This window comes from Lynx rufus, unplaced genomic scaffold (assembly GCF_022079265.1).
Source record: "Lynx rufus isolate CCGP_SWC_20201006 ecotype Redwood Valley unplaced genomic scaffold, mLynRuf1.p SCAF_1, whole genome shotgun sequence".
Taxonomy (NCBI): Eukaryota; Metazoa; Chordata; class Mammalia; order Carnivora; family Felidae; genus Lynx; species Lynx rufus.
In genome coordinates, this window is record NW_025814823.1 from 186,943,162 (window position 1) to 186,970,714 (window position 27,553).

The 27,553-nt window shown below is 36.1% G+C and overlaps 1 protein-coding gene across 3 annotated transcripts in view; it reads left to right on the plus strand.

Moving 5' to 3' along the window:
* GABRB2 (gamma-aminobutyric acid type A receptor subunit beta2) overlaps window positions 1-27,553 on the plus strand; it is a 231,508-nt gene that overhangs the window by 64,118 nt on the left and 139,837 nt on the right. For all 3 annotated transcript variants that reach the window (XM_047073289.1, XM_047073280.1, XM_047073297.1), the window contains exon 4: window positions 12,403-12,623. In XM_047073289.1, the coding sequence (XP_046929245.1) occupies window positions 12,403-12,623 (221 nt within the window). The remainder of the gene's footprint in view (window positions 1-12,402; window positions 12,624-27,553) is intronic.

Below are 27,553 nucleotides of genomic sequence, written 5' to 3' on the forward strand. Positions count from 1 at the left end.
TTTGAAAACAGAATGGTGATATGTATGTAACTTCTGTTTTTCGAGGTGAGTTTTAAAAGTTAACTTACTGGTGTTATGTAAAGTAGCTATAAATGCAATTTTCCTTGGAGATTTTGTATATATATATATATATCCCAAACAATTTTTTCCTTATTAACTTGGTCAAACCAATCTTTATGTATCATGTAGCAAGAAAGATTGTGACATGAATTTTTTACTCAATTCATTTGTATGAAAGGAGAAAGAATAGTTCCAGCTTTTCTTATATTTTCACAAAATTTTATGTAAAAAATGGGAAGGTTTACTAAATAACGATATACATATCCAAAATTAAAAAGCAAGTGATTGTTGTTGTTTGCAAAATGATTATTTTTCTCACATAGTAACTTAGCTAATAAGTGTACCTAATATATTTTTAAGTGAACAGTTCAGTAGTATTAAGTATATTTATATTACTATGCTACCAGTCTCCAGAACTCTTTTTATCTCATGAAACTAAAACTCTATACCTATCAAACAATTCTACTTTTCTTTCTCCTCCCAGTAACTAGAAAAATAAAATTATATTTTCTGTTTCTATGAATTTTACCACTTTAGATATCTCATATGAACAGAATCATACAGTATCTCTCTCTTTGTGACTGGCTTGTTTCACTTAGCAAAATGTCTTCAAGGTTTATCCATATTGTAGCATGTGCCAGAATTTTCTTCCTTGTAAAGGCAGAAAAAATAATCTATTGTATCTGCTACATTTTAACTATTCATCTATTAATGGATATTTGGGTTGCTTTCATGTCTTGACTATTGTGAATAATGCTGCTATGAACATGGGTGTGCAAATATCTCTTCAGGATCTCACTTTCAATTCTTGTGGATGTATACACAGAAGTGGGATTGCTGAATCATACAATAATTCTATTTTTAATGTTTTGAAGAACTACCATATTGTTTTCTATATCAGCTGTATCACTTTACATTCCCATGAACAGTATGCAGAGTTCTAATTTCTCTACATCCTCATCAGCACTTTCATTCTTTCTGCCTTCCTCCCCGTTTCTTTCCCTTTCTTTCTTTCTTTCTTTCTTTCTTTCTTTCTTTCTTTCTTTCTTTCTCTTTCTTTCTATTTCTTTCTTCCTTCTTCTTTCTTTCTTTCTTTCTTTCTTTCTTTCTTTCTTTCTGCCATCCTAATAGATGTGAAGTGATGTCTCACTGTGGTTTTGATTTATATTCTCTAATTATAAGTAATATTTAGCATCTTTTCATATGTTATTGGTCATTTGAGTGTTGATTTTGGAAACATGCCTTTTCAAGACCTTTGCCCATGTTTTAGCCAGATTATTATTTTCATTATTACTTATTTTTGAGTCGTACGAATTCTTTATACATTCAGGATATCAACCTCTTGTCAGATAGATGATTTGCAAAAATTTTCTCCCATTCTATAGGTTATCTTTTCATTCTTTGGGTTGTATCATTTGACCACAGATGACTTTTAAATTCCTGTAGTCCCATTTGTGTATTTTCACTTTTGTTGCCAGTGCTTTTGGTGTTATATCCAAGAAATCATTGACAAATCCATCTCATGATGCTTTTTCTCTGTGTTTTCTTCTGTAGTTTTATAGTTTTAGATCTTACATTTAGGTCTTTAATCTATTTTGAGTGATTTTTATATGTGGGTGTAAGGTAAGGGTCCAACTTCATTCTTTTGCATGTTGAGATTCACTTTTTCCAACATCATTTGTTACAGAGACTGCTATCTCTTCCTTTGAGTAGTCTTGGCACTCTGTTGAAGACAATTTTTCATACACACAAGAGTTTTTTTCTGGACTTTCCATTCTATTCTATTGGCCTATATGTCGATTTTTATACCAGTAGAACATTTTTTAGATTAGAGTAGCTTTGTAATAAATTTTGAAATTAGGAGGTGTGAGATCATCTACTTTGCATTAATTTTTAAAGATTGTTTTGGCTCTTCAGGATCTGTTAGGTCATCATTGCCATCATGCTACTGAAAAAAAACTTCCTGAAATTGTATGACTCCAAGGCAAGTTTTAGTTTGCTGAAACTATTTTCCAATTGAATTATTTCTGAATAAATGCATTACTACAGATAGTACCATATAGTCTCTCTGAATACTGTGGGTTTCTCAGTATTAAGGTATGCATCCTGCCAAAAACAGGTATTTTAATCATTCTGCAGGATCAAAGTGAGTTTATGCAGTCATCTTTTGTATAAAATTGAGTCTCTGTTTGTTCAGGAATATGTGCCTATATACACAACTTTAGTATTCAAATCCCAGAGAATTCTCAGGGAATATTTTATGTATGCTCATGATTGTTCTAGTTTCTTTGTTGTTGTATGTGGCTTTGTAGGTAGGTACATAGATAGTTAAATAAATAGATAATTTCCTCCATCACTTTTTTGGAGGGGGTGGAGGAAAATAGAAGCAATGTTGGGAAATGATGACTGAAGCTCAAAACTGACAGCAAGGTCAGTGTTCTACAGGCAGGTCAATATAGTACTAAAAACATGGTCTACATGGTCAGATGTTTCCCTAGCCAAATCATGACTTAGAAAATTATTGACTGAGTGACATCAGAAAAGTGACTCACCTCTCCATGTTTCAGATGTGTCACCTAGAAAATGGAGATAATGAAAATAACGATAATTGTTAACAGCAAACGTTTATAGAACACTTAATCTGAGGCAGGCATTCTGCTAATCACTTTCCTTGGGTGAACTTCTTTTCTAATAGGGACTATGATTTGCTTTGTTTTACAGAGCATGATGTCTCAGGGAGGTTAGGTAGCATGGCCAAAATCTCACCGCAGCTAGTAAATGGTAAATCTATCCAGTATATACCCCATAGGGCTGTTGTGATGATTAATGAGATAATGCATGTAAAAAATGTTAGCTTAGGGCCAGTGTTAGGTATTAGAGTTGGAGAAAGGCTAAGTAGATGGCAAAATACTCTAAAGCAATTTGATATAAACTTAGAGTAAGGAAAAAAGCACAAAATGATAAGGGAACAAATCATATACAAAGTGTAATTTTGATGTTGATTATCTCAGAGTGAACCGAGTTCCCTACCAAGGGTGCATTATATCTTAAGATAGGGACAGAGATAACGAATTACACTGGCTCAATTTTTAACCATCCTTGGAATTAGTCCCATTATCACTGAGAAGGTTGGTGTGTAGTAAAATGCAAAGTGAGCTAAGCAAAATAGTGGAAAAGCTCATTGTCTTGACCATGTGCATTTTAGTTTCACATACAAGAAAATAAATCAGTCCCTTCTCAACTTAGATTTCCCTTATGGGTGATCTTAGGTACAGCTCTCATGTCCTGAATGTGTCTCTAGCAATTAGTCAGAGCTGCAGCCATGTGTTTCTTCTGAAATGCTGCAATTGAACATCTGGTGTGATGGCTTCTATTAAGTGGGGGCTGAGTTTTACTTCATTACATTCTAGTTTAGGAGGTTGTGAATGTGGAAATATTGCCATGACCTATAATTGGATCAGCAATTTGTGGGCTCAGATGTGGAAGACAGAGCATTTTAAAGAGCTAGGAATGTGGAAAGGGCTTTGTGGGAATATTTATATTTCTCTCTGAGTTCTTTCTGCTTTGGATAGATAATTGTGTCCTTCAGAAATCCTCATTCTCAGCCCTGGGGACTTTGCTAGTAGAATTCTAGAAGCTCTGAAAAACTGAAAGCACACCAGTAGCTCTGAGGGTTTCGGAGACATGTGGGAAAGGATAGAATGAAAACTCACTCTCAAATGCCATTGGGTAGGGAGAACAAATTCCTTGGGGGATTCAGGAGTAATGATTAATAAGGGGGTTAAAGAATCAAAACTGGAAACCCATAAGGACTAGTGAAGAAGTGAGAACAAGCTTCAGTGTGTCTGTGAATATTCGTAAGGGGCCAATGATGTTAAAGACAAGATGTTCAGGTCACTTTGTAAAGAAATAACAGCATGGTTTTTGACTTCGGAGAACACAGTACAGTTTCATTGGAGAGGTTACTTCCCTGCTCTAAATGACATTACAAAAGGGAACAGTTCAATCCAATAATGCTTAGGGTTCTACAGACCACTACATCAAAGGGTTGAGAGGATGAACATGGACGGTGGCAGAGGGAGAAGAGGGAGAGTCCTCATAAATGCTGAGAGAAAGGGTTGAATTTGGGAAGGCAGACAAGGAAGGGCATGGGAAAAAAATAAGCAAAATGGAATGTAAAGATGTGTTGGGGAGGTAAAAATTCTTTAGTTCAAACAAGAAGTTCAGGAGAGTGATTAGTTGAACATCAATGGAGTGACAGAATCCTAGAACATCTGCAGCTCACACTCTGAAATCTCTGATGCTCTTAATTTCAGTTCATTCACTTTGGATGAGCAAACAGAGATGCAGAGAGGTGAAGTGAGTAGAGCAGACCTTAAGGAGCATATGACATTGGAATTTACAAGCAATGGAGTCTTGTGGAAAGCTTTTTGAAAGAATCCATTAATTCAAACTTCCATTGCAGTGTAAAAAGGTGCTGTGTGTGTTTACATTCTCTGAGTATGATACAAGAAACAGATAGGAAATCTTTACATTAGAAAAAAAGAAATTTCCTAACAGTATAAATAAGACTGATATTAGTGTCAGGGGAAGAATCTAGGATCTCATTTTTTGGTATTTAGGAGGAAAATTAAGGATGGATTTTCATCTCTCAATGGTAGTTACATGTGAATTTTCCTGGTGTGGAAAAACAATTTATCACTAATGGTCTTGTTGTGTGATTCTAGTTAAAATCCCTTAATCAATACAAAGGAGATTTGTATTTTGTTAATACCAAGCCAAAAGGCTGAGGATTTTTCATTTATGACACTGAATGTATTTCCTTTTCCTTTATGCTGAGCTCTAACATGCAGAGAGTAAAAACATATTTTTAATATTAGAGTATCTTTTTATAATATAATTCAATGAGGAATTATTAGTTTATATAGTTTTTGTTGAGAAGTAATTTATATTTATAAAATGAAATAATATAGATTACCAAAGGAATTAAAAATCTCTTGGCAACTTAGCATACAGAAATACCACAGTTAATATTTATATTCTTAGACATCTTTTTCCAATATATATTTATATATTTCAAAATGTGATCATATTATGCATATTTTTTTGCAGTATTATTTAAAAAACAGTAATATATGAGGCACCTGGGTGGTTCATCGGCTCAGGTCATGATCTCACAGCAGTAAGTTCAAGCCCTGCATCGGGCTCTGTGCTGACAGCTCAGAGCCTGGAGCCTGCTTTGGATTTTGTGTCTCCCTCTCTTCTCTGCCTCTCCCCAGCTCGCACTGTCTTTCTCTCACCCTCAAAAATAAATAATAAAACATTAAAAAATTAAAAAAAACAATAACTTATAATAACATGTTGAGAACATCTATTCATGTCAGTAAATATTTTTACAATGTTATTTTAATCCCAGCATATATTCCATCATATATTTGTACTATATTGTATTTATAGTTTTGTGCTGATGGTCTGTGTGTGTGTGTGTGTGTGTGTGTGTGTGTAGCTAATGCAGCAGTAAGCATTTGGGGAGATAAATGTGCATTGTCTTTCATTCAGTCTTTCACAGCTTTCAATAGATAGTATATTATTACTCTGTGCTAAACTCTCTTTTAGACATGAGAGCATAGTGATAAACAAGTTCAAGAAAACTTCAGTTTCATGGAATGTACCTTCTATTGGGAGAGATGAAAAAGAAAGTAAGCCAATAAATAAACATGACTAGTTGAAAAAGATGGTCGGTGTTATAAACATAAGAAAAATGGGGGATGAGATAGGACTGTTGGGGCTGAGAGTAAGATGGTCAGGGAAGGGCCTCCTGAGTAGGTTTGATCTTTGAGTTGAACTCTGAGTCTCAAAGAAGAGCCAACTGCACTCAGGTACATAGGTTCTCCAGTTAGTCAGTTGTTAAGAGTTTGTAAGGCTGAAGGAGCTTGGGATGTTTGTAAAACAGAGAAAAATCGTAGCTAATGGACTTAGTGAGTTGAGGTAACAGAAGAAAAGAGGTTGCCGGAGGCAAGATTAGAGAGGCATGCAGAGTCCAGGTTATGTAGTACCTTCAAGGCCATGGTAGTAAGTTTGGGTTTAATCTAAGTGCAGTGAAAAGCATCTGGATGATATTAACCAAGGGAGACATGAACTGTGTTATGTTTCTACTACCCTGTGAAGACAAGGTTTATAAGCAAGGAGATAGTAACAATGGCATTACAGTCACTCACAAATCATGGTGATTTAAACTAGACTGTTAGAATTGGAGACACAAAAGTAAGAGACTTGTAATGTTTGTATGTAAAGGTGTCAAAACATACTGCTTAATTATTTACTGCAAATATTTCTAGGAATGTAAATATCAGAGCAAAGGGTATGCACAGTTTAGACCTCTCTACATATTCCCAAGTGTTCATAAGGAAATCTGTACAAGCAGTGGTAGTTCTATCATTTACCAGAAAGTATGCACAATATTGGCAATATATACAGGAATGCGGAACATTCTTTGCTGTCAAGGAGGTGACCAGCTTAACATGTTGAGAATGCACTTACTATGTACTTACATACAGTGTCTTCCTACGGTATTTATTTAGGTGATAATTTCTATGTCAGATGTAATGTGTTTTCTTTCATGAAGGGGTAAAAACAGAAGTTTTTAATTAGGGGAATAATTTGGCATCCTATCCATTGAATCAACCTATTGTGTCATATTTTTTTTAAAGTGGAAATTCCAAACAGAAACAATGAAACACTTCTCTAAACATGCCCTATATTAAAAGACTATGCCCCTAATGATAATAAAAGTGATAAATATGCTATGTTGGACAAATTATCATGGTGTTTTATTGACATGAAACTTGCATTATATTTAAATTAAATTAAACTTACATTAACTGTTTCTAAATCACATGTTTTACAGCCTTAAAAATACTGGTTCTATCTTATAAGAGCCAGAAGCTCAGATTATTAGTCCAAAATCTCAATTTTGACCTAGCATATTACATTAAAGGAAAATAATAGATGATAGCATATTAAACACAATTGTTTATTTCAGCAAGAAGTAATTAAGATAAAGCTAAAAGTTTTATTTTCTTTTAAAATATAAAAGCCTAAGTAGAGACAGAGGGAGATTTTTCTGAAAACATTTAATTTTGGAGGCAAAACTATTATCTAGAAGATCTCAAGAAGTAAGGTAAAATAACAAAGTTCAAGATTTTGGCACTTTAGCAGTTATTGTGAAAGCTTAGAGAATTTCATTCCAATAAGTAAAGGAAACTGAATAACCCATAATCACTGATGAAAATAAGCCTTAAACTCTGGTCATTGAAAAATAAACTATTAGGTGTCCTTATGTCCTCAGATAACAGACTAAACACATGTGAAACCAACCCCTTACCCTACCATCTTTTCCCCAAACAGAAAAATAAGGGAAGGAACATAAAGGTATGGAAAATGATGTAATTACATATATAACTTTTCTCACATACATGGCCATGCTCTGAAAGAGGAGAGGGAAAGATCCATTGATTAGAAAGGGTGAGGTCTCCAGAGAAGAAAAAAAAAAGCATATGGAAAACCATAGAAATAAATGAGGGTAGAGAGAATGCTGAAGTTTGTGGTTGAATAGCAATTCGGGTCCATATGTGAATACAGAACACATAGTGCATTTTACAGGCTTGAAACTTGCATAAGGATAAGACCCTGCACCATATATCCAGAGTGAAAGTCTGTAGCTGGGAGTAGGATCCAGAAAAATGCCAACGGTTTGTGAAAGGAGTAGGTAGAGAGAATGATCCTTAAGAAGATAGTTCTCATTATTTAATAATAAAACACCTGAAATGGCTTATGTTGTTATTTACTTCTTTTGGTTTGTCTTATTAATATTTAAGCATTGTCAGTGGACTAAGTACATCAATTCAGGTTGAGGAGAATGAAGAGAATAGAAATTTGGAAAGTGTGCCAAAAAAAAAAAAAAAGGAAAAAAAAAAAAGGCACACAGTGATTATAGAGTTCAGCCTAATAATCTTCTGTGAGTTTTGACAAATGCCTAATCATGTAACCACCACTGCAATCAGGATGCAGGGCAGTTCTATTACCCCAAATCATTCCTTCATGCTGGCCTTTTGTAGTCAACCTCTCCCCCATTTTGAATCCCAGGGAACTACTAATCTGTTCTTTGCCCCTATAGTTTTACCTTTTATGGAATGTTGTATAAATGGCATCATGTAATATGTATCCTTTTGAATCTGGCATTTTTACTTAACATTTTGTATATGAAAAACATGGATGATGTTGCATATACGGAAAGTTTGTTCTTTCTTATTGCTGACTAGTATTCTGTTTCATGGATGTACCAGTTTGTGTTTATCTCTTCATCTGTTGAAGAGCATTCATCCAGATGGCTTTCAGTTTTGACAATTAATATAGAACTGCTGTAACTATTTGCACACAGGAGTAAGATTACTAGGTCACTTGTGAAATGTATGTTAACTTTATAAGAAATGGTCCAACTGTTGTCTAAATGGCTGAAAATTTGTATCCCCATCTGCAGTAAGTAGGATTTTCAGTTGCTCTGCATCCTTATCAGCATTTGGAATTGGCAGTTGTTTTTTTTTGTTTTTGATGTTTTTATTTTAGCTTTTCTAATGGGTATGTAGTGGGATCTCATTTTAGTTTTTAATTTGATTTCCCGTGATGACTAATGATGTTTTGTGTCACCTCAGGTGCTTATTTATCATTTGTCCATCTACATTGGCTAAGTGTTCACATTATTTGCCTATTTTTATGGGGTTGTTTGTTGAGTTTTGAGAATTCATTATACATTTTTATATTCTGGATACCTGTCCATTATCAGATATGTGATTTGCAAATATCTTCTCCCAATCTGTGGTTTGTCTTTTTACTCTCTTAATAGTGTTTTTCATGGAACATAAGTTTTAAATTTTGTTGAGGTCCCATTATCAGTATTTTGTTTTATTGCTTGTGCTTGTAGGTTTGTATCAATGTCTTTGCCTAACTCAAAGTCACAGAGAATTTCTCTTATGTTTTCTTCTCCTAGTTTTATAGTTCTACATTTTACATTTAAGTCTGTGACCCATTTTGAGTTAATTTTTATGGAAGGTGTAAAGTATGGGTGACTTTATTTATTTATTTATTTATTTATTACATATGGGTGTTCCTGTTAATCCATACTATTTGTTAAAAATAGTATGCTTTCTCCAATGCATTGCCTTTGCATCCTTTTGAGAAATTATTAAGCATTTTGTGTGGGTTTATTTTTAGATTCTTCTATTTCATGATCTGTGTTTCTATCAATACCATATTACCACCCTTAGTTTGCTTAATAGTAAGTCTTTAAATCAGATAGTAAGTTCTCCAAGTTTGTTTTTTTCTTTCAAAATTGTTTCATCTATTCTCATTTCTTTGCTCCCTGTATAAATTTTAGAATCAGCTTGTGCATAGCTATAAAAATCCTGTGCATATATTGGTTGGGATTGAATTTTATCTATAATCAATTTGGTGGAATTGACATCTTAACAGTACTTTTCAAATCTAGGAACATGGTATATCTCTCCATTTATTTGCGTTTTGGGGTGTGTGTGTGTGTGTGTGTGTGTGTGTGTGTGTGTGTGTGTGTTTGAGATAAAAGGGAGGAAAAAATAAACAACAAACTCACCATTGGAATGGTCTTTCTTCACATTTTGATTCCCTCCGCAATCTGCGTACTCTTCTTACTTTGCATGGTACTTTGGTAGTTTTGTTTATTTAGCTTTATTCTTTCCATTATATTTAGTTGTGATTAGTGGGAGAGAGAGCCTGTCATGGGCTTTCTGTATGTTGTTCAGCATTCAAAGTCAGTTGGTTTTAGTTGTGGTTATCTAAATCCTTCTTGCATGGTGATGGAATGGATTGAGGAACATCCAGAAGTGGTTTCTGTGTGTGTGTGTGTGTGTGTGTGTGTGTGTGTGTGTGTTTTAATTTTTTCAGTTCCAGGGGTGCTTGGGTGGCTCAGTCGGTTAAGTGTTCGACTTTGGCTCAAGTCATGATCTACCATTTTTGGGTTTGAGCCCCGTGTTGGGCTTTGTTCTGACAACTCAGAGCCTGGAGACTGCTTCGGATTCTGTGTCTCCTTCTCTCTCTGCCCCTCCCCCACTTGTGCTCTGTCTCTATCTGTCTTTCAAAAGTAAATAAATGTAAAAAAAAATTAATTATTTTTTGGTTTGAATAAACCAATTGTGAGACAATTTTCAAAACATAAGGTTGTTAAATGTAAAGGATACACTTTTTATGTGAAAGTTCAAAGGATTTATCTTTGGTAGATAAAGGTTTAGGAGAGAGGGTGGAGCACAGACTACTCTTTCTTCTTAAGCCCAATAATATTTATTTAGATTCAGGAGTTTCTTCTATTCTTGACAGTGCTATGATGTGTCATTTAAAAATAAATGAAATGAAAATTGGTGTGACAATTAGCAGAGTTATTAGGGTCCGTCTGGTGCATTTCTTAGCAGGCTTTGCCTTGCTGACAAATAACAGGAATTAGCACATGACACTGGATTTCACAGTAGTACCATTTATTTAGCCCAAAAGAGAATACAGTTTCTGTGTCCAAATGCATCTCAGCTGACTGAGTACTTTCCAGACAGCATTATCTCCCCTAAATCTCAATGAGGTTTATTATGAAAGAAGCATAAATAGCTTTATCTTCTAATAGAGATAATTATAAAATACTCAATTTTATCTCCAAGAATTGGAAATCACAAAATGTGACCTCTTAAGCACCATATAAATTGCCTATTTTATTTCCTATTTTTTAGGCTATAACACAGAGTCATGCAAAAAGTGTATCTATTCCTTTTCATATTTTCTAGTTATGTAATTCGTAAGTCTACAAGGTTGCTTTTACTATAAATCAAGAAGCTGTTTTAGAGATCTTCATTCTATTTTTTTTTTTTTTTTACAAAAGCAGAGTGCTTCAGAGCAGTTCAGATCACTGACTAAAGTGATCCACTAAAGGAAATTTCATCTACAATTATTTGATATAACTTGAGGATATTAATGTTTCTTTTGTTAGAATAGAAGGTTGGTTCTACACTTCTCATTCAGAAGTTAGCCCTATACTGACTTCTGAATAAGATCAAAATTTGTATATTTGTGAAACAAGGAAAGATGTTTACTTTTTTTGCAGAAGGATTATACTTTTCCCATTAAAACTTTTCAGTGTTTTTAGCAGATAATATCTTACAAGCTGTATTTCTAAATTATATAACCAAATTAGGATGTATAAATATCAATGAGGGTTGGAAGAATTCAGGGACTTCACAGAGATTTTATTGTGTATCTCATCTACAAAAGTATGCAAACGTGCAGAAATCCAGTAGGTGTACCTTATTGGATATTCATTCATTCAATTGTTTGTTCATTCATTCACCATTTGTGCCCTAGGACACAGTTTTCAGGTTGCAGAAATGATTAATACATGATTCTGTTTTTTTTTTTTTCAAAAGCCCTCAAGTAGGGCACTGTGAAATGATTTTAAAATAAATTGGTAATTATCTTTTCCAATGAATATTTGGTCTTTCATTAAATCATTCAAATGAGGGTGAGAGAGCAATTACATAGTGCCCATAGGCATCTAATGGATAAAACATGCACAATACATAGTAAATGCTTTATTCATAATATATAGCTATTTGTAGTTTACAAATTGCATTTGAGTTATACATTTAGTTGTCATAATCTGTGTAGATCAGGTATGTGTTGAAAGCCCCATTTATAGTTAAGGGAACTTAAGCAAAAAAGAAGTTGTGTAAATTTACATGCTAGAAACAATTGAGAAATACAGGAGCTGAGACTCCAAGACCAGTTGCTCACTTTATAGCAACCCATTGTTTCTCAAAAGCTAAGAGCCTGGCCTGATAATTTAGTATCCTGCGATTAAAATCCTCTTGAAATACTGACTGAGTTAATATTGTTTAGATTACTGAGAAGCTACACAAATCTCAGTGTAAACGTCACCTCTCCTGGGAAATTCACCCTGATTAAATGGGTTAGGATTCTCATTGACAAACTAAGTAATTATTCCTTACCATCTTTCTTCCTGGGTAAAATATAATAATAAATTTTGCCAAGATATGCTCTCTTCACTTCTGTATTTACAGTGCCTGCTACAGTGCCTGATACATAGCAAGTTTCAGTAAGAATGGGTTTAATAAATTAATATTTGCCTATATATGAATAGTATATGTTTCTGGGGTTTGGCTGTATATATTTTCTTTTCTTATGAATACTAAAGTGTTTGCCTAACTCCCAAGTCCATTTGGGTACAAAATAACCATTTTCTTCTCACATTCACAGGATTATACCTTGACAATGTACTTTCAGCAAGCCTGGAGAGATAAGAGACTGTCCTATAATGTAATACCTTTAAACTTGACTCTGGACAATAGAGTGGCAGACCAGCTCTGGGTGCCCGATACCTACTTTCTGAATGATAAGAAGTCATTTGTGCATGGAGTGACTGTCAAGAACCGCATGATCCGCCTGCATCCAGATGGGACCGTTCTTTATGGCCTCAGGTCTGTAGTGTCCATTTCAAAATTGAACTTTTTCTGAATGAAATCGTTATTGATTTTTATTGGAGGGGAATATTGTGATGTTTTCCTTATTCCTCCTTCGGTTCTGTGATAAGCAGTTAAATCTCCTATCCAGTAGACATCTGAGAGTTTAGGGGAGCATGTATACAAAGGGACTTAGTCCTAGCTAAAAATAATTTTTTCTGAATTATCTTCTAACATCAGCTGCTGATCCTAAAGCTGCTTTCTTTAAGGAGTAAGGATAAACAATCAAAATAGCTGGGCTATAGTGCTTAATTAGAATGGAAACAAATTATGAATGCTGAATACTTGTTTGAGCATGGCAGATTTCTGTTTAATAAATTTCTCCTAAGCTGTGTGAATTGGGTCTGGTTCTCTGGTGACAGGAAGGCTTTTTGTGCCCTCTCTCCCTCCAAGGAGTAATCAGACTTGCAAATAAATAAAGTTGTTATCTCATGTTTACTAATAATGAACTTTCATGTCAGTAAACAGTTGTGGTGCTCTGCTCTTAAGGTGAGGATGGATTGCAAAATAAAAGTTTCTTCTTTTAAAGTTTATTTTTGTATTAAAAGCAATAGATGGTTTCCTGAAAGAAAAGGGAGAAAAAAGATATCTATCTTACCCTGAAAAATTACATTATTACAATATAAAGGGTTTCTTTGTATTATTGGGAAGAAGCTCTTAATTCTGAAATGTTACATTTTCTCTGACTTATTATTACATAAATGTGTGGTTACCCTATCATAATTATGATGGTAGCAACAATGGTGTTATTCATTTATTAGGGGTTAGTGGTCAGATATTGAGTTAAATCATCAATGCTTTCCATGCATTGTTATAGTTAGTCTGTACAACAACTTCATGAGTTAGAAACTGTTACAATTTTTATTTTCAAATGAGGAAACTGAGGCTGATACAACTTGCCTAAAATCACAAAGAAAGTAAGCTATGAAGATGAGATTTGAACTCAGATCCAAGTTCTGAGTCACAGCTCTTAATCACTACGTGGAGATACTTCTCACTCCCACATTTTTCTTATCTATTATGTCTTGTTTTCATTAACTGGTATATTCTGACAGTCACATTGTTTAGGTGCTTATGTTTATTTTTGACAGAGAGAGAGAGAGAGAGAGAGAGAGAGAGAGAGAGAGAGAGCGCGCATGAGCGGGGGAGGGGTATAGAGAGAGGGAGACACAGAATCAGAAGCAGGCTCCAGGCTCTGAGCTGTCAGCACAGAGCCCGATGCAGGGCTCGAGCTCACCGCGCGATCATGACCTGAGCCGAAGTCGGATGCTCAACTGACTGAGCCACCCAGGTGCCCCTGTTTAGGTGCTTATGAACCAGCTTCTTTGTTGATCATATTTTTTAGAGAAAGTAGCATTTGGCTACCAAGGGAGAGTGGGTAAGGGTGAGGAACAGAGGTAGCATGATTGTGCTCTGTGTCAGCCATTAGAGGTAAGAAGATGGACTGGATATGGGCAGTGTTCACATGCGTGTCTTAGAAAATAGAGAAATGCCAAAGAGATAAATTGACTGGCAGTGTCTGCAAAGATTCCACCAAGGTGGTGGGCTTTGAAAGTGCTAATGGAAAGAACTGTGTTAACAGTTATATTTTGCTAAATTTACCACTTGGAATGAACAATAAAACATTTGGTGTGGGGTGCTTGGGTGGTTCAGTTGGTTAAGTGTCCAACTCTTGGTTTTGGGTCAGGTCATGATCTCATGGTTTGTGGGTTTGAGTCCCCCCTGGAGCTCTTGCTGCCAGTGTGGAGCCTGCTTGGGATTCTCTCTCTCCCTCTCTCTCTCTCTCTCTGCTCCGCCCCTGTTCACTCTCTCGCTCTCTCTCGCTCTCTGTCAAAATAAATAAATAAACTTAAAAAAAATTAGGTGTCACAAAGAATTTGATGAGAGGGTGACCATGCAGGCTGTGGGGGAGATGGGGGATGAAAAGAGGTTTCAGTTCCCACTTTTTAAGAGTTAAGCACAGAGTGTGGTCAGAATCCTGAAGAAGGAGCAAGGAGCTATAGAAATAACGTTATCCACTCGGCAGTAAATGAGGGGGAGGACTGGCAAGTGTCAAGTTCTGGCAAAGCACCAGACTTAGTGCTGGAGGCACTTGCCCAGCAAATCACTTAATTTGCACAGCAATCATGCAGAAATTACCCTGAGCTCTTCCCATTTCCTTGCAACACCCACCTTGAAAGCAGAGAACAAGTTGTATTCTCCTTTGTATATCCAACACTGACAAAGTGCCTACACCATAAATATGCTCAATAAAGGTTGTCAATTCTGAATTCACATGCAAAGTTGAATGGATGGGAAAATCAACAATCAAGATGTCTTTGGAATTGAGAAGGAAAAGAGAGGACCAATATAGATGATAAATAAGGCTTCTTTATATCATTATATACTCAGACAAAAACATTGATGACTGCTCAGTCTTATCATTGAGACCAACTATATGACATTGCTGTAACTCAAACTCACAACAATAGAAAATCATCATTCTCTTATCCCCTCTTCTAACAAGGGTGTCGAACACGTCTGACATGCATGAGATTAACACTACTAGACAGAGAAGGCACATGAATTGTAATTGTTCCAGCAGTTGTATTGTTAATTCTGATTTTGAAATGGATAACAAGTTTTTCAAGAAATTTACAAGTATCCTAGTCCACTTTTTACCGATAAATAATAGAATGATTTATTTCATGGCAAGAAGCTTAATGCAGACCACATACTCCCTTCTCAACTCCAGGAGGTTCATTTGCAATATATAAGTAAAAGGAATTCAATTAAAATTACCATGGTAGGGTTGATTCCACTCTACATAGTCACTTTTCCTATTTACCCTAAAACTCCCCTCCCATTGAGATCCATACACATTGGCAGGGACAAGGGAGGTAGAGAGAACATTCAGAGGATCTGAGTAAATTTCTTTTTGTAGGATTTTCTTTAGTGAAATGTTCAAGCATTAAAACATAGAAAGGAGAAAGTAGTATGCAAAATATTAATGCTTGTTTAATTTTATCATTGGTATATAGGATTTCATTGTGCCGGTCTTTCAATTTTTCGGTAGGTTTGAAAATTTTTATGATAAAATTTGGAAAAGGAAAAATGTTATGTGTCAGAGACCTAGGAATATCTGGTTCGAATATCCAGGAAATATCATTTAAGATTTAAAAGTCTGTAGCCAAGAAATGCTATTTTGGTCTCTTGGAGGTAGGGAATCATCTATATATGTTATTTACTTTCAGGAGCTCTGTCTGAAAATGAGATCAGCACATCTCAAAGGTTATGTGACTCAGGGTGGGATCCTTGACCATAGACAACCAGGTTAAGCCATAACCCAGGAAGGAGTGGTCAAAACTCTTCAGTTAAAACCTTGATGACCTCCTTATGAAATCAGTTGTCCTTCTGCATGAGTGGCCCTTTGCATCTGATTGTACACAGCAGGAACTCTGAGTGCACTCATACGGATACCTTATGTTTGGAGATCAGGAGCTTTGAGGATAGCGCACTAGCTACTCAGCAGGCTTGCATTAAGATACAGTGGCTTTGAGGAACCACATACATAAATGGATATAAGTGGGCAATGCAACCAACTTCCTTAACAAAGTGTAATGATAATGAAACTTAGGTTTTAGTTTGGGCTTTTATAATAAACTTCTCTTTGAACCTTGAGTGCCTTATCCAGGTTTTAATTTCCTCATATATAAAACAGAGGGGGTAAATTAGATGATACCAGTATGCTATGGTTTTTATAACCTGTCATCCTCTGAATCAATAATTAATGAATCTAAAAGAATATATAATCTAACATCAGAGTAGAAAATGAAATTACATATTTGGAGTAGCATAGTAACTGGTAGATAATAAGTGTTCAGTGCTACTATTTAATGAATAAATTAATGTAGGGATATTTGAAGGCTGGCACAAGGAAGGCTTCGCATATCAAGGCCGTTGTTTTATATTATAGAATTATACCCCAGTTGCCTTTCACAATTCAGCAAAGTAGGACACCAGGTCCATGGTGTAGAATGAGAAGAGTGTCAGAGAGCAAGTGGACTGAAGACAATGGGGAAGGTCTATCCCAGGCAGATCTAGAGTGAAAAAGGGAACCACTAAAAAAAATGTATAGTGGAGCCAGTTAACTCCAGCCATTGCATTTGGCAGCGTGAGATCTGGAGCAAGGAAAATGGATGCCTGGCTTGAGACCCAAATGGCAAGGCAGACTTTAAAAGCTGCCCTGTGGGTGCCTGGGTGGCACAGTTGGTTAAGCCTCTGACTCTTGATCTTGGCTCGGGTCGTGATTTTGCAGTTTGTGAGTTTGAGCCCTGCTTCGGGCTCTGCACTGATGGTGCGGAGCCTGCTTGGGATTCTGTCTCTCCTTCTCTCTACCCCTTACCCACTTGTTCTCTCTCTCTCTCTTTCTCTCTCTCTCTCTGTCTCTCTGTCTCTCTCTCTGTCTCTCTCAAAATAAATAAGCATAAAAAAATGAATGAATAAATAAATAAAAACTGCTCTGTAGCCCCAGCCCAGTGCCTCATTTGTTGCATGCACTCAGTAACTTTCATTTAATTAGACGTTGTGCAGTTTCTTTTAAAAAGTCTTTCCTTTTCTTCCCCTGATGTCCTATCATGTGTGTCTATTTTCTCAACTTATTTAACAGTCTATGGGATACAGGAATGATTAACAAAAGTTATAAATAGTGCCTTTTTAAAACTTAAATTTATAGTTTGTGGCTAAAGAATAATGAAATCTTTGAATATAGATTCTCACCTTCACTCTTGACTGGTTGATAGCTCAATTTCACCAATTTGATTATAAAATCAGATTCCTCTTGTCTTTAACAATGCTATTTAGAGATTTCTGTCAGGAGATATATATTCCTCTGTCAGGAGGAAGAATATTTTCTCAGGACTAACCCAGCTGGATAATTTGTGACAAATGAGTTTCTAGTTGATGAAGCCGAAGAATTCCTAGCAATTTACAAAGGAAATATTTCAAACAGAGTAACTATATATTATTCTCAAATAAGATTGGCCCATTCAAGTCATTTTCAGAACAGTTCAAGGAAAAATAATATAGAAAATATTGGATTTCTTTTAGGGAATCCAGCAAACCCCTACCAGGTAAACACCAGATTTAATCTGTGGTTGGTATTATAAAGAATGCTAGATAGAATTTATATTGTTATTTACTTACAATAGGAAATATTTGTTGGATTTCAAAAAGTAAATGAATAATTACATTAAGCAGAAAATTAGGAGGCCTTGTCTTACAATTAATAGTTCTTACAATTACTCATGTAAGTGACTTCTAAATTTTATTCTATCTCCCCAAATTTCGTATTCCTATGATTTTGCTAATGGGTGGCACAAATATATTAGGTATATATACTCCCACCTTTCTTTGTGTACATAAGCATTTAACATGATATTTCAGTTACTTAGCAGTTATATTTATCTCCTTGAAAATATCTGATTGATTAAGAAATCAAAACCAAAATCATTACATTCTGGCATACAAAAAAACCCCTGAATTATCAAATGATGACATCTTTTTTTAATATAATATATATTTTCATTAACATTTAAGATCTGAATCCAAATTGGACTGCATATTATTTATATCATAAGCATTTTATCAAACATTAGAAACTCTTCAACAAACATAATTAAGACAAAAGACTTCCTATCAGGAGGTGGTAGATATTTATTATTAAAAAATTAGAAAATACAGTTATGAAAATAAAATTACTCTTAATTCTATCACCTAGAGATATCTGTACAGACACTATCTGTACATTGCTTTATAGTCTTCTAGATACTTTTCTAGTAAAAAAACTTATAGGAAATTTTTTATAAAACAGATTTACATTTTACATACTATTTTGTGACTTGAATTTTTTTCTGTGACAAAGGATGTATCATAAACATGTTTTCATGTCACTATAACCCTCCTCACCACCATTCTTTAGCCATTATGGGACATATTTGGGATATATTTCTTTATCCCATACAGGATATGGTTTATGGTTTTCATATAAGGTGAAATATGTGGTTGTTGCTATGAAATTCAGGACTACCGTTTAAAATTTACTTAATATTTTAGTGACAGGCAAATAAAAAATATAAATTGTGGCACCATTTATAGTCTTATAGTTGTGCTGTTACAATTTGTAGTCTCACTGGTTAAATAGATGACTCTGGAGATGTACTAATGCTGATTTTATTAGGCCAGTTCTTATGGAAAGAATGACTTAGTCTTTCAGTAATAGCTGACCCATCTAAAAATAGCTGTTTGTCTTTTGGTCTGGGGGGAGGGGGCTTGAGTTCATGTGTCTATACACCTCCCATATGTAGTATTAGATCAGAAGCATGTCACTTCTGATTAAAGGTTCACATTCTTAAAGAAAATTTCAGCAGGAAGCAGAAGGCAATTCACCCACCTCCTGCTATGTGTGTTCTGTCATTGGGAAAATGGCAAAGGATAATGTTAGCTTGTAATGAATTTAGACAGGCAAGATTTTGTTAATTTTGTCTTCTTCCTCTATTCCTAAAGTTTTACCACAGTATATTAAACAAGCAAATAATCAAGTAGCCATCCCTCACTGAAACATAGTCTATCAAACATTAAAATATCAAGTTCTAGTCAGATTTTCTAATTGCTTTAATTAATTTTCTTAGAGATATTGATTGCATTTGGTCAAGCAGAAAAACAGAAATTTTATTAAGAATATCAGTCCTAATGGCCAGGGTGCGACGCCCTGCTCTCTAGACTTTCTCATTCTTCTGAGAAGGAAAAATCATCTTCATCTTTCTCCAACTCTGTGGGAAACAGTGCATGCAATCATAGTGTTTTATAGAATATATCCAGTCCAAGGATCTATAAATAATTTTTTTAGTGTTTATTTACTTATTTTGAGAGAGAGAGAGAGAGGGTGCAAGCAAGGGAGGGGCAGAGAGAGAGAGGGGGAGAGAGAATCCTGAGCAGGTTCCTCACTGTCAGCCCAGAGCCTGATACGGGGCTCGATTTCATGATTTGTGAGATCATGACCTGAGCTGAAATTAAGAGTTGAATGCTTAACCGACTGAGCCACCCAGATGCCCTGAACTGTAAATAATTTTTTTTTTAAATATTTTTTTTCAACGTTTATTTATTTTTTGGGACAGAGAGAGACAGAGTATGAACGGGGGAGGGGCAGAGAGAGAAGGAGACACAGAATTGGAAACAGGCTCCAGGCTCTGAGCCATCAGCCCAGAGCCCGACGCGGGGCTCGAACTCCCGGACCGCGAGATCGTGACCTGGCTGAAGTCGGAAGCTTAACCGACTGCGCCACCCAGGCGCCCCTGTAAATAATTTTTATAGAGATTTCTTGCTTATTATTTTCCCTATTTAGAAATAATAGCTGACATCTTCAAGTTCACCTCCTTTTTTAGGAATGAGAAGAGGGATGTTCAGAGAGGGAAGGGACTATGTCTAATATCACACAGTTAATGGCAAAGCACAGAGTAGAACACCAGACTCCTAATTCTTAATCCAGGGCTTGTTATTGGTGCTGCTGCTGCTGCTGCTGCTGCTGCTGGAGTCATTTGGTTGTATGGAGTCATCATTGTCTGACTGACGTCAGCAAATAAGTCAATTCCTAATCGAAAAGAGTAGAATCAGGATCACACCATTCTTTGGACTTGAGACATGGAGGCAGTGTGTATTTAGCAGCCCTAAGAAATAATCTAGGGCTCTTTCTGTTGCCACATTTTGCTGGACTTTTAGATAAAAAAAAAAAAAAATTAAAGAGGAAAAGAAAGTCTGCCCACTATCTTCTTCTTAACTTTTACGGACTCATAGTGTTCCAGTAGTCCGTGGGTCTCATTCACTGTCAGCTGAATGGGTCCCTAGTTGTCATCATGTCCACTGATTTCAGTCACATGACAGCTGTAGATGTGGCAGCCCTGAAACCAAAGATGTGAAAGAACTTCTGGGGAAAAGAATGACCAGAGACTCCAGGGGTTTTCAAAGAAGGGCAGAAACCAGCCCTATGCCCAATGAGAACATACGTCTGGTATTGAAGGCAAAGGAGTGCCATGGAACTGGGCCTTGTCTCCAATGGAAAGAAGCATTAAAATCATCAAGGACACATTATTCATAGGCTCGTGAACGTATCTGTATACAGCATCGCTATACATAACACATTTTGGAGTTAGCACTTACATATTCCTGATTTCATTGGGAGTGAACTCTCTAGGCCACAAGAATACTGTCAGCATGGAAAGAAGCCAGATCTTCACTTTTTAATTTAATATAATTTAATTTAATTTGATTATTTAACTTATTTTATTTTAAGCAAAGTATTTCCTAGTGGATGATTAAAATTAGAGCTGTTACATATATGTTTGTATACAGGTGTTTATCTCTATTTATAGATATAAATATGCACATGTATCAATTTATAGGTATATAAGTATGTGTACATATGCATATGTGTGTATATATTTGGACATATGTATGTCAGCAACAGGTTTTTTTCCTCTGTCTTATGTTAAAACTGAAGAAAACAGAAGGGACTTCCATAATTCTGACCTTCAAACAGTGTAGATAGTCCTCAGCATTAAAGATAAAGTCTTCTCCAGTGATGTTTGGGGTAACTTTTGTAACACTCTGATTTCATGAAATCAGTGAATTTTGTTGGCAGCTTTTGCTGGCAACTTGCTTGGAAAATAAGCAAAATACAGTTAACCTAGATAGTCTTTGTAAGGAGTTAGCTCCTGTCAGATTTTTAATTAGACAAAGACCTTTCAAGTCAAATATAAATGAGCACTTGTTTAATTAAGAGAGTGATTACCTGCTATTGGTAGTAGTCGTGGTAGGAGCAGTAGTAGTAATGTGTATCAAGTACTTTCTATATGTCATGCCCTGAATTATCTGTATTAAACAACCCTGTGAAGGAGGCTACTGTTATTTCCATTTTATAGTTGAGAATACTGAAGCTTTGGAGAAGTAAATATCTTGCTGGTTGGTTTGAGGCTCAGAATTGAACTCAAAGCCCAGGATCTCAGTCACTTCCTCAGACTCTGCAAAAATACAGTATCTGTCCAGGTAGATGGATGCAAAAGACCCTTAGGGAAAGCAGGTACTGAAAATCTTGACGGAAGAAGAATGGAGAGCCCAAATTTCCAAGGCTCATAAAAGGAGCCTCCCCCTAGAGAGACTGTCCGAGTCGCTATTCGTAAATAAATAATTATGATTTTCTCAGTCTTAAACAGGCTCCATGATGGGGATTTGTGCACTGTTTTTGGCTAGCCTGTAGCCATTTCCATATTTATAGCACGTATAGTATATCCCTCAGGTGTAAGTTAATATCATCACCCCTACTTTCATCCTTTATCCTTGGGGGATTTTCTCTTGTACAATTTAGATGCAGAAAGTTATTTTTGTTTCCTGTTTTTGAATCCTCAAGTTCAAGGAAGTTTGAGTTGAAGTTCAGTTTGAATTGGGGGTATAGGGATTTTGAAATTCTCTTCTTTTCCAGAATAGTATAGCCATATTGTGGAGTTTGGTTGCAGATTAAGTAAAAAGCAGCCACTTCAAGATTAGATTAACTCTCAGCCAAAGATGTAATACCTTAGTAGAAGTGAGAAGGCCACCTAGCTTTTTGGCTCCTAGGGTCTCTGAAAGCCACTCTAGAGTTACTCTGTCCAGCTTTCTGCTGGATTGAAGATGCTGTATTCCTCATAATCTGGGAAGGAATTACCCCAGTAACCTGTACACTTTCATGTCAAGAATTCACAGATGTCATTCTTACACTCAGATCCTTGACCCTAAGTCTACCATCAGTACTCATCCTGAGGAAGGGGGGACAGAGAAAGTACTAAGCTTAGTCATACCTCCGACTTTCAGGCAACTGGAAAAGTACCTTTGTCTGTAAGACTATTAGGGAAGATCCCAGAGTACACTGAAGAAAATCTGTATTTGTTTTGTGGCATAAGTAAAAAAAAAAGATTTATTTCACTGAAGTGTTTTTCAGCCTATTCCCCATGGAGAAGAAAAAAAAAAAATTAAAGGAGATAAAAGGCAATGTAACCTAAGGATATCATCTCTAAAATTTTTTGTTAAAGGACTTTTGGTTAAAGTTTTAATGCCTTGATTTGCTAAATGGTTAGTAAGAGAGGATTTCTTGCGTATCCTTACCTTTTTATTCTGGAGGTCACAAATAAAAGCAAACCTTCCTTTTGGAAACCAAGCCAGTATAATAGCTTAAAGACTCAAATCACAGTCACCACATTATAAAATGCTCAAGCTATTTTACTTCTCAGAAGCAGCCCATTATCTGCACTCTTATGGACAGAATAAAAGGCAACAAAATGCTAACTGGCCATAAATCCTTGGAGGAAGATATTAATTCCATGTTGGGTTGTTCTCACTAGCCATAATAGAGAAAATAATTAGGACTTTTATTTTAGCAGCTGTAATAGTCTAACAACTAAGGGAAACTGAAAAAAATCAGGATAAAGACCAAAACTTCTTGTGGCATCAATATGCTGGGAGGCATTTTCCATCACTGCATAGTGAGGCCACAGAACACAGGAAAAGCAGTGTTGCCCAAGGATCAAGAGCCTGGGTTTGGGATCTGACTGCCTTGTTTCAAGGACTTCCTCTGTCACAAATTAGCTGTGCTTCATCTTTCTGACATTCAGCTCCCTTGTCAGTGATGTAGGGCTTTAGAGTACCCCCACCTTATAGGATTACTGGGGAGATTAAGTGAACAAAGATTTGTAAAGCACTTAGTAGAGTCCTCAGCACACACTGACTTCTCTGTAGAGATTAATTGCCATTGTAAGAATGCCACATGTGTCTAACTTTGACCTATCCTGCTATTTTCTGTTGTGATTAGTACCAGATGATATTTGGCAAGAGGGGATAGCGGTGTTAAATCCTTATTATGTACCAACACTGTGCTAGGGTGCTGGGGTTACACAAAGACACATGAGACAACCAAAAATTGAGACTCAAAACCTGGAGTTTAGTGGGATGAGAAGATATGTAATAGTGAGATGAAGAGCAAAGTAGGATAGGATAGTGCAAGAGGGCCAGGTTCTGGAGTTTGAGGGTTTTTTTTTTGTAGGTTTTGTGGCTTTTTAAAAAGTTACCTACCAACTTTAAATTGAAAATAATATCATTTAACTTATGGGAATATAATCAGAATTAAATAATGTAACTTAGGTAAAACAGCCAGCACCCAGTAGGTGGGTAATAAATACTTGTTGTGGTCTTATTCATTGGTGCAGTTACCAAGATAACGGCAATCATCAAAATCAATTAGGCACATGCTGTATATCGTTTGCTGCTCATTTGTTATACCTTCTGATCCTCAAATCATCCCATATGGACATTTTTATAGAAAAGGAAACTGAGACCTAGACAAATCCAGTAACTTGTTCAAAGCAGCACAACTTCACGTGTCAAGCCTGGGAATAGAATTTAAGCTGTTTGACTCTAGAGTTTATGCCCTTCATGTTCTAATAGGTTTAATGCAGGGGAACGGCCCAGTGAATGGCCTAGGAGGTAGCAGAGCAGACACAGACTCACTCAGAATTTTCATTAGACTGATAGCTGATTGCTGTTAGTAATGGTGACTACCCTAATGTTAGGAATGTCTGTGTAGTGTACTCAAAGGAAGCATGAGAAAATACTAGTGTTTTAATTTATGTTTAATGAAACAAGGCCATTGTAGTCAAGTGAATTTCTAAACCCGCAATTCATTTATCCATCAATCCACCCAATCAGCTGCCATGTAAGCACTTCTTATTTCTCTAGGTGGGGAATGGGGGTGCAGAAGTGAATAAGCCAGACATAGTCCCTAACTCCAGAGGCATGTACTTAATAAAGGAAACATATAAACCACCAGCAAAAAAAAAAAAAAAAAAGAGGCTATTTAATAATAAACTTGAGGGTTGCAAATTGTGATAAATTCCATGAAGAAAATTAAACAGAATGAATGATCTGATAAAGAGTGATGGAGCAGGGGGGTGGAATCCTATCTGAGGAGTGACATCTGAATCAAGATGTTATTTATCAAGACCAACAGCCAGAAATCTGAGCAATGATCCAGTTAGAACAAAAGCACCATGGTCCTAAGGACAGAACACACTTATGTGCTCACAGGAAGAAAATTAAGTAATGCTGCTTTACCCCAAATTTCTGTTTCCTCTCTATCACATTTCTGCATTTTGTGTGCTTTATAACTAAATGCATTTTTCATAAACACTATACTAATAGTAAACAGTAAAATAAATAAAAATAAAACAGTAAAATAGTGTTTACTATTGGCCATGTTACAATAAATGATAATCTCCATGAGAGCAAAGACCTCTATTTTTTCCCCCTGCTGTATCCCAGCAACTTGCATAGTGCCTGTCTCAGAAGGGTCAGTGCAAAACTATTTGTTAAATGAATGTCTGCAAGAATGAATAACTAATAGTAGTTTCTCCACAGTACTTCCTATCTTATCAGTGTAACTACCTGACTTTGTTTATCAGTTAGAGGGGATCCTGTGGTCTCTGGAGGCTTATCTCAAATTGATTTATCATTCAGTATCAATGCAAGCAACTCAGGCAAAATCACATCTAATGTTTTTAAAGAATGGATTTGCATTCTGAGGTAAATTAAGAAGAAAGAGAAGCATAAAATCAAATCGGTATCATGGAGAACCCAATTACCAAAGATTATTATGTTTTAATGAGGTGAAAAAATCTGATCGTCCTGCCTAGTAGACACCGTGTGCATTTCTCTTTATTAGTGGGGAGAACTACGTTACCAGTGAGATGGTACTAGAGGTGATACCGGTTCGACAGATGATAAGAAGGCATTCTGAAAACAAAGACAGGATCAGCATTTATCATGAATTCAGTTTTCCAGGTTGTGACTTAAATGCAAATGAGTTGACTGTGTAGAAATTTCCATTGGTGTAGTATTTTCGTATGTTATTTTATTATTTGCAGTCCCAGTGGTGTCTTAAAGGATACACAGAGATGTGAAGGTGAAGAGAGTTGTATAAATGTGGAATTTAGGTGACCCATATTAGCCTTCTACCACATAATGAGTCAGTGAGAAAACACTTTCTAATGAGAACTAGTGCTTTTCAGACACATACCTCGAAAAATTCATTATGGCTGAGTTAAAGGGAGATGTTCTTTTTTATTTATGATTATCAAATATTTTACGATTAAAATGTGTATAGTTTCTCATTGATTTGTTTAGCAAGTAGCATATCCTTATGTTATTTGAACTATCTTGTTTATATTTCAGTGTGTGTGTGTTTGTGCACATGTGTGTGCACGTGTATGTTTTCTCTATGTGATAGGAGGCAAGGCAGGAAGTGGGAAGAGTGAGGGTTGACTACCATGTGGAAAAAAGAAGCATTTTTATTGCTCAGAACAATGTTTTTCCCAAATCATAAGTATTTTAGCCGTTTTGGCTGGAATCCATGGGTTGGAATCCATGGGTTGAACTAACTTCCTGTGGGAAGTTAGATATATGGAACACAAGGGTCAGTCTTCTGCCCATGTAATAGGGGTTTATGGTGTGATAATGAGAAACATTTCACCGCATCCCCAACTGGCCCTTTCTTAGCCCATTTAGTATGTGACAACTTTATATATCTCACTGCTTCACTAACATTATTCACTAATGGTTGGTTCATGGATCCTTGCTAAGTTACTTAATCTCTGCACAGTCAGTCATCACCCAGTGATGAGGGGATGAGACAACCCATAGGTCTGATTTTTATTTGGTGGAGGGTGGAGTTACTCTCAAGGAGGAAAAGTTTGTGTCAACTGCATGGGTGGCCTGGGACAGGGAAAGGATGCACACTGAAAGAACAGAGGGGAAAATCAACACAGGAGTGAAAATGCACTTCTAAAATCTAGGCATAAAACAAGTAGTATTTTAGTCTGAGAGGCCAAGTTCCAAATAATATGGATTACCTGACATTCCAATTTGAGAACACTAAGGATTGTGGAATCACCTACGAGGCTGAATTTGGTCTATGTCATTGGATGGGTTTTAGTGTTTTTTTTTTTTTAATGTTTATTTTTGAGGGAGAGAGAGACAGAGTGTGATTAGGGGAGGGGCAGAGAGAAAGGGACACAGAGAATCTTGAAGCAGGCTTCAGGCTCTGAGCTTTCAGCACAGCGCCCGACGTGGGGCTGGAACTCACAAACCTTGAGATCCTGACCTGAGCCAGAGTTGGAAGCTTAACTGACTGAGCCACCCAGCGCCCCGGATAGGTTTTAGTTTTAGTGCTTATTTTATTATGCAAATCTCAGACATCTTAGATGAGGAAGAGTCTATATTGCAGAGTTACTTTTCCTTTATTTGTGATTTTGTTCTTTTTGATTGATGCTCAGGCTTCTGTTTCCTCCAACATGAGTGGGATGCTAGGCTCAATTTCATCTTTTGTTGTATTTTAAAAATTGTGTAAAATCAAATTACTATTCTTTAGTGAAAATCTTCTTTCATTTCAAAAAGCTTTTGTCCTTGCAAATTTCCAGCTTTTCTAAGCATGGATAGAAAAAAAAGTGTAAAATATACATGGAGCCAAATTTCCAGAGGTCATTAGTGTAATTGCTGACTGCTAAGATTTGGTAGGGGTTGAGTGACAGGGCAAGGTTTAATTCCATATTTCAGGTGCTTTCAGCTGTTGCACACACAATTTCGTTCAGGAGTATGTCAGGGTATGGACTTACTTAAGCAGACAACATTTGGTACAAACTAGACACTGAACGTGAATGTATTCCCTATGTGAGCCATGACCTTTCTGTGCTTTAAAATGTAGTTTCCAAATCCTCATATATTTCCTCCACTGCTCTGTGTTAAAGAGAACTGACTGCATCAGGAGGGATTTAGGG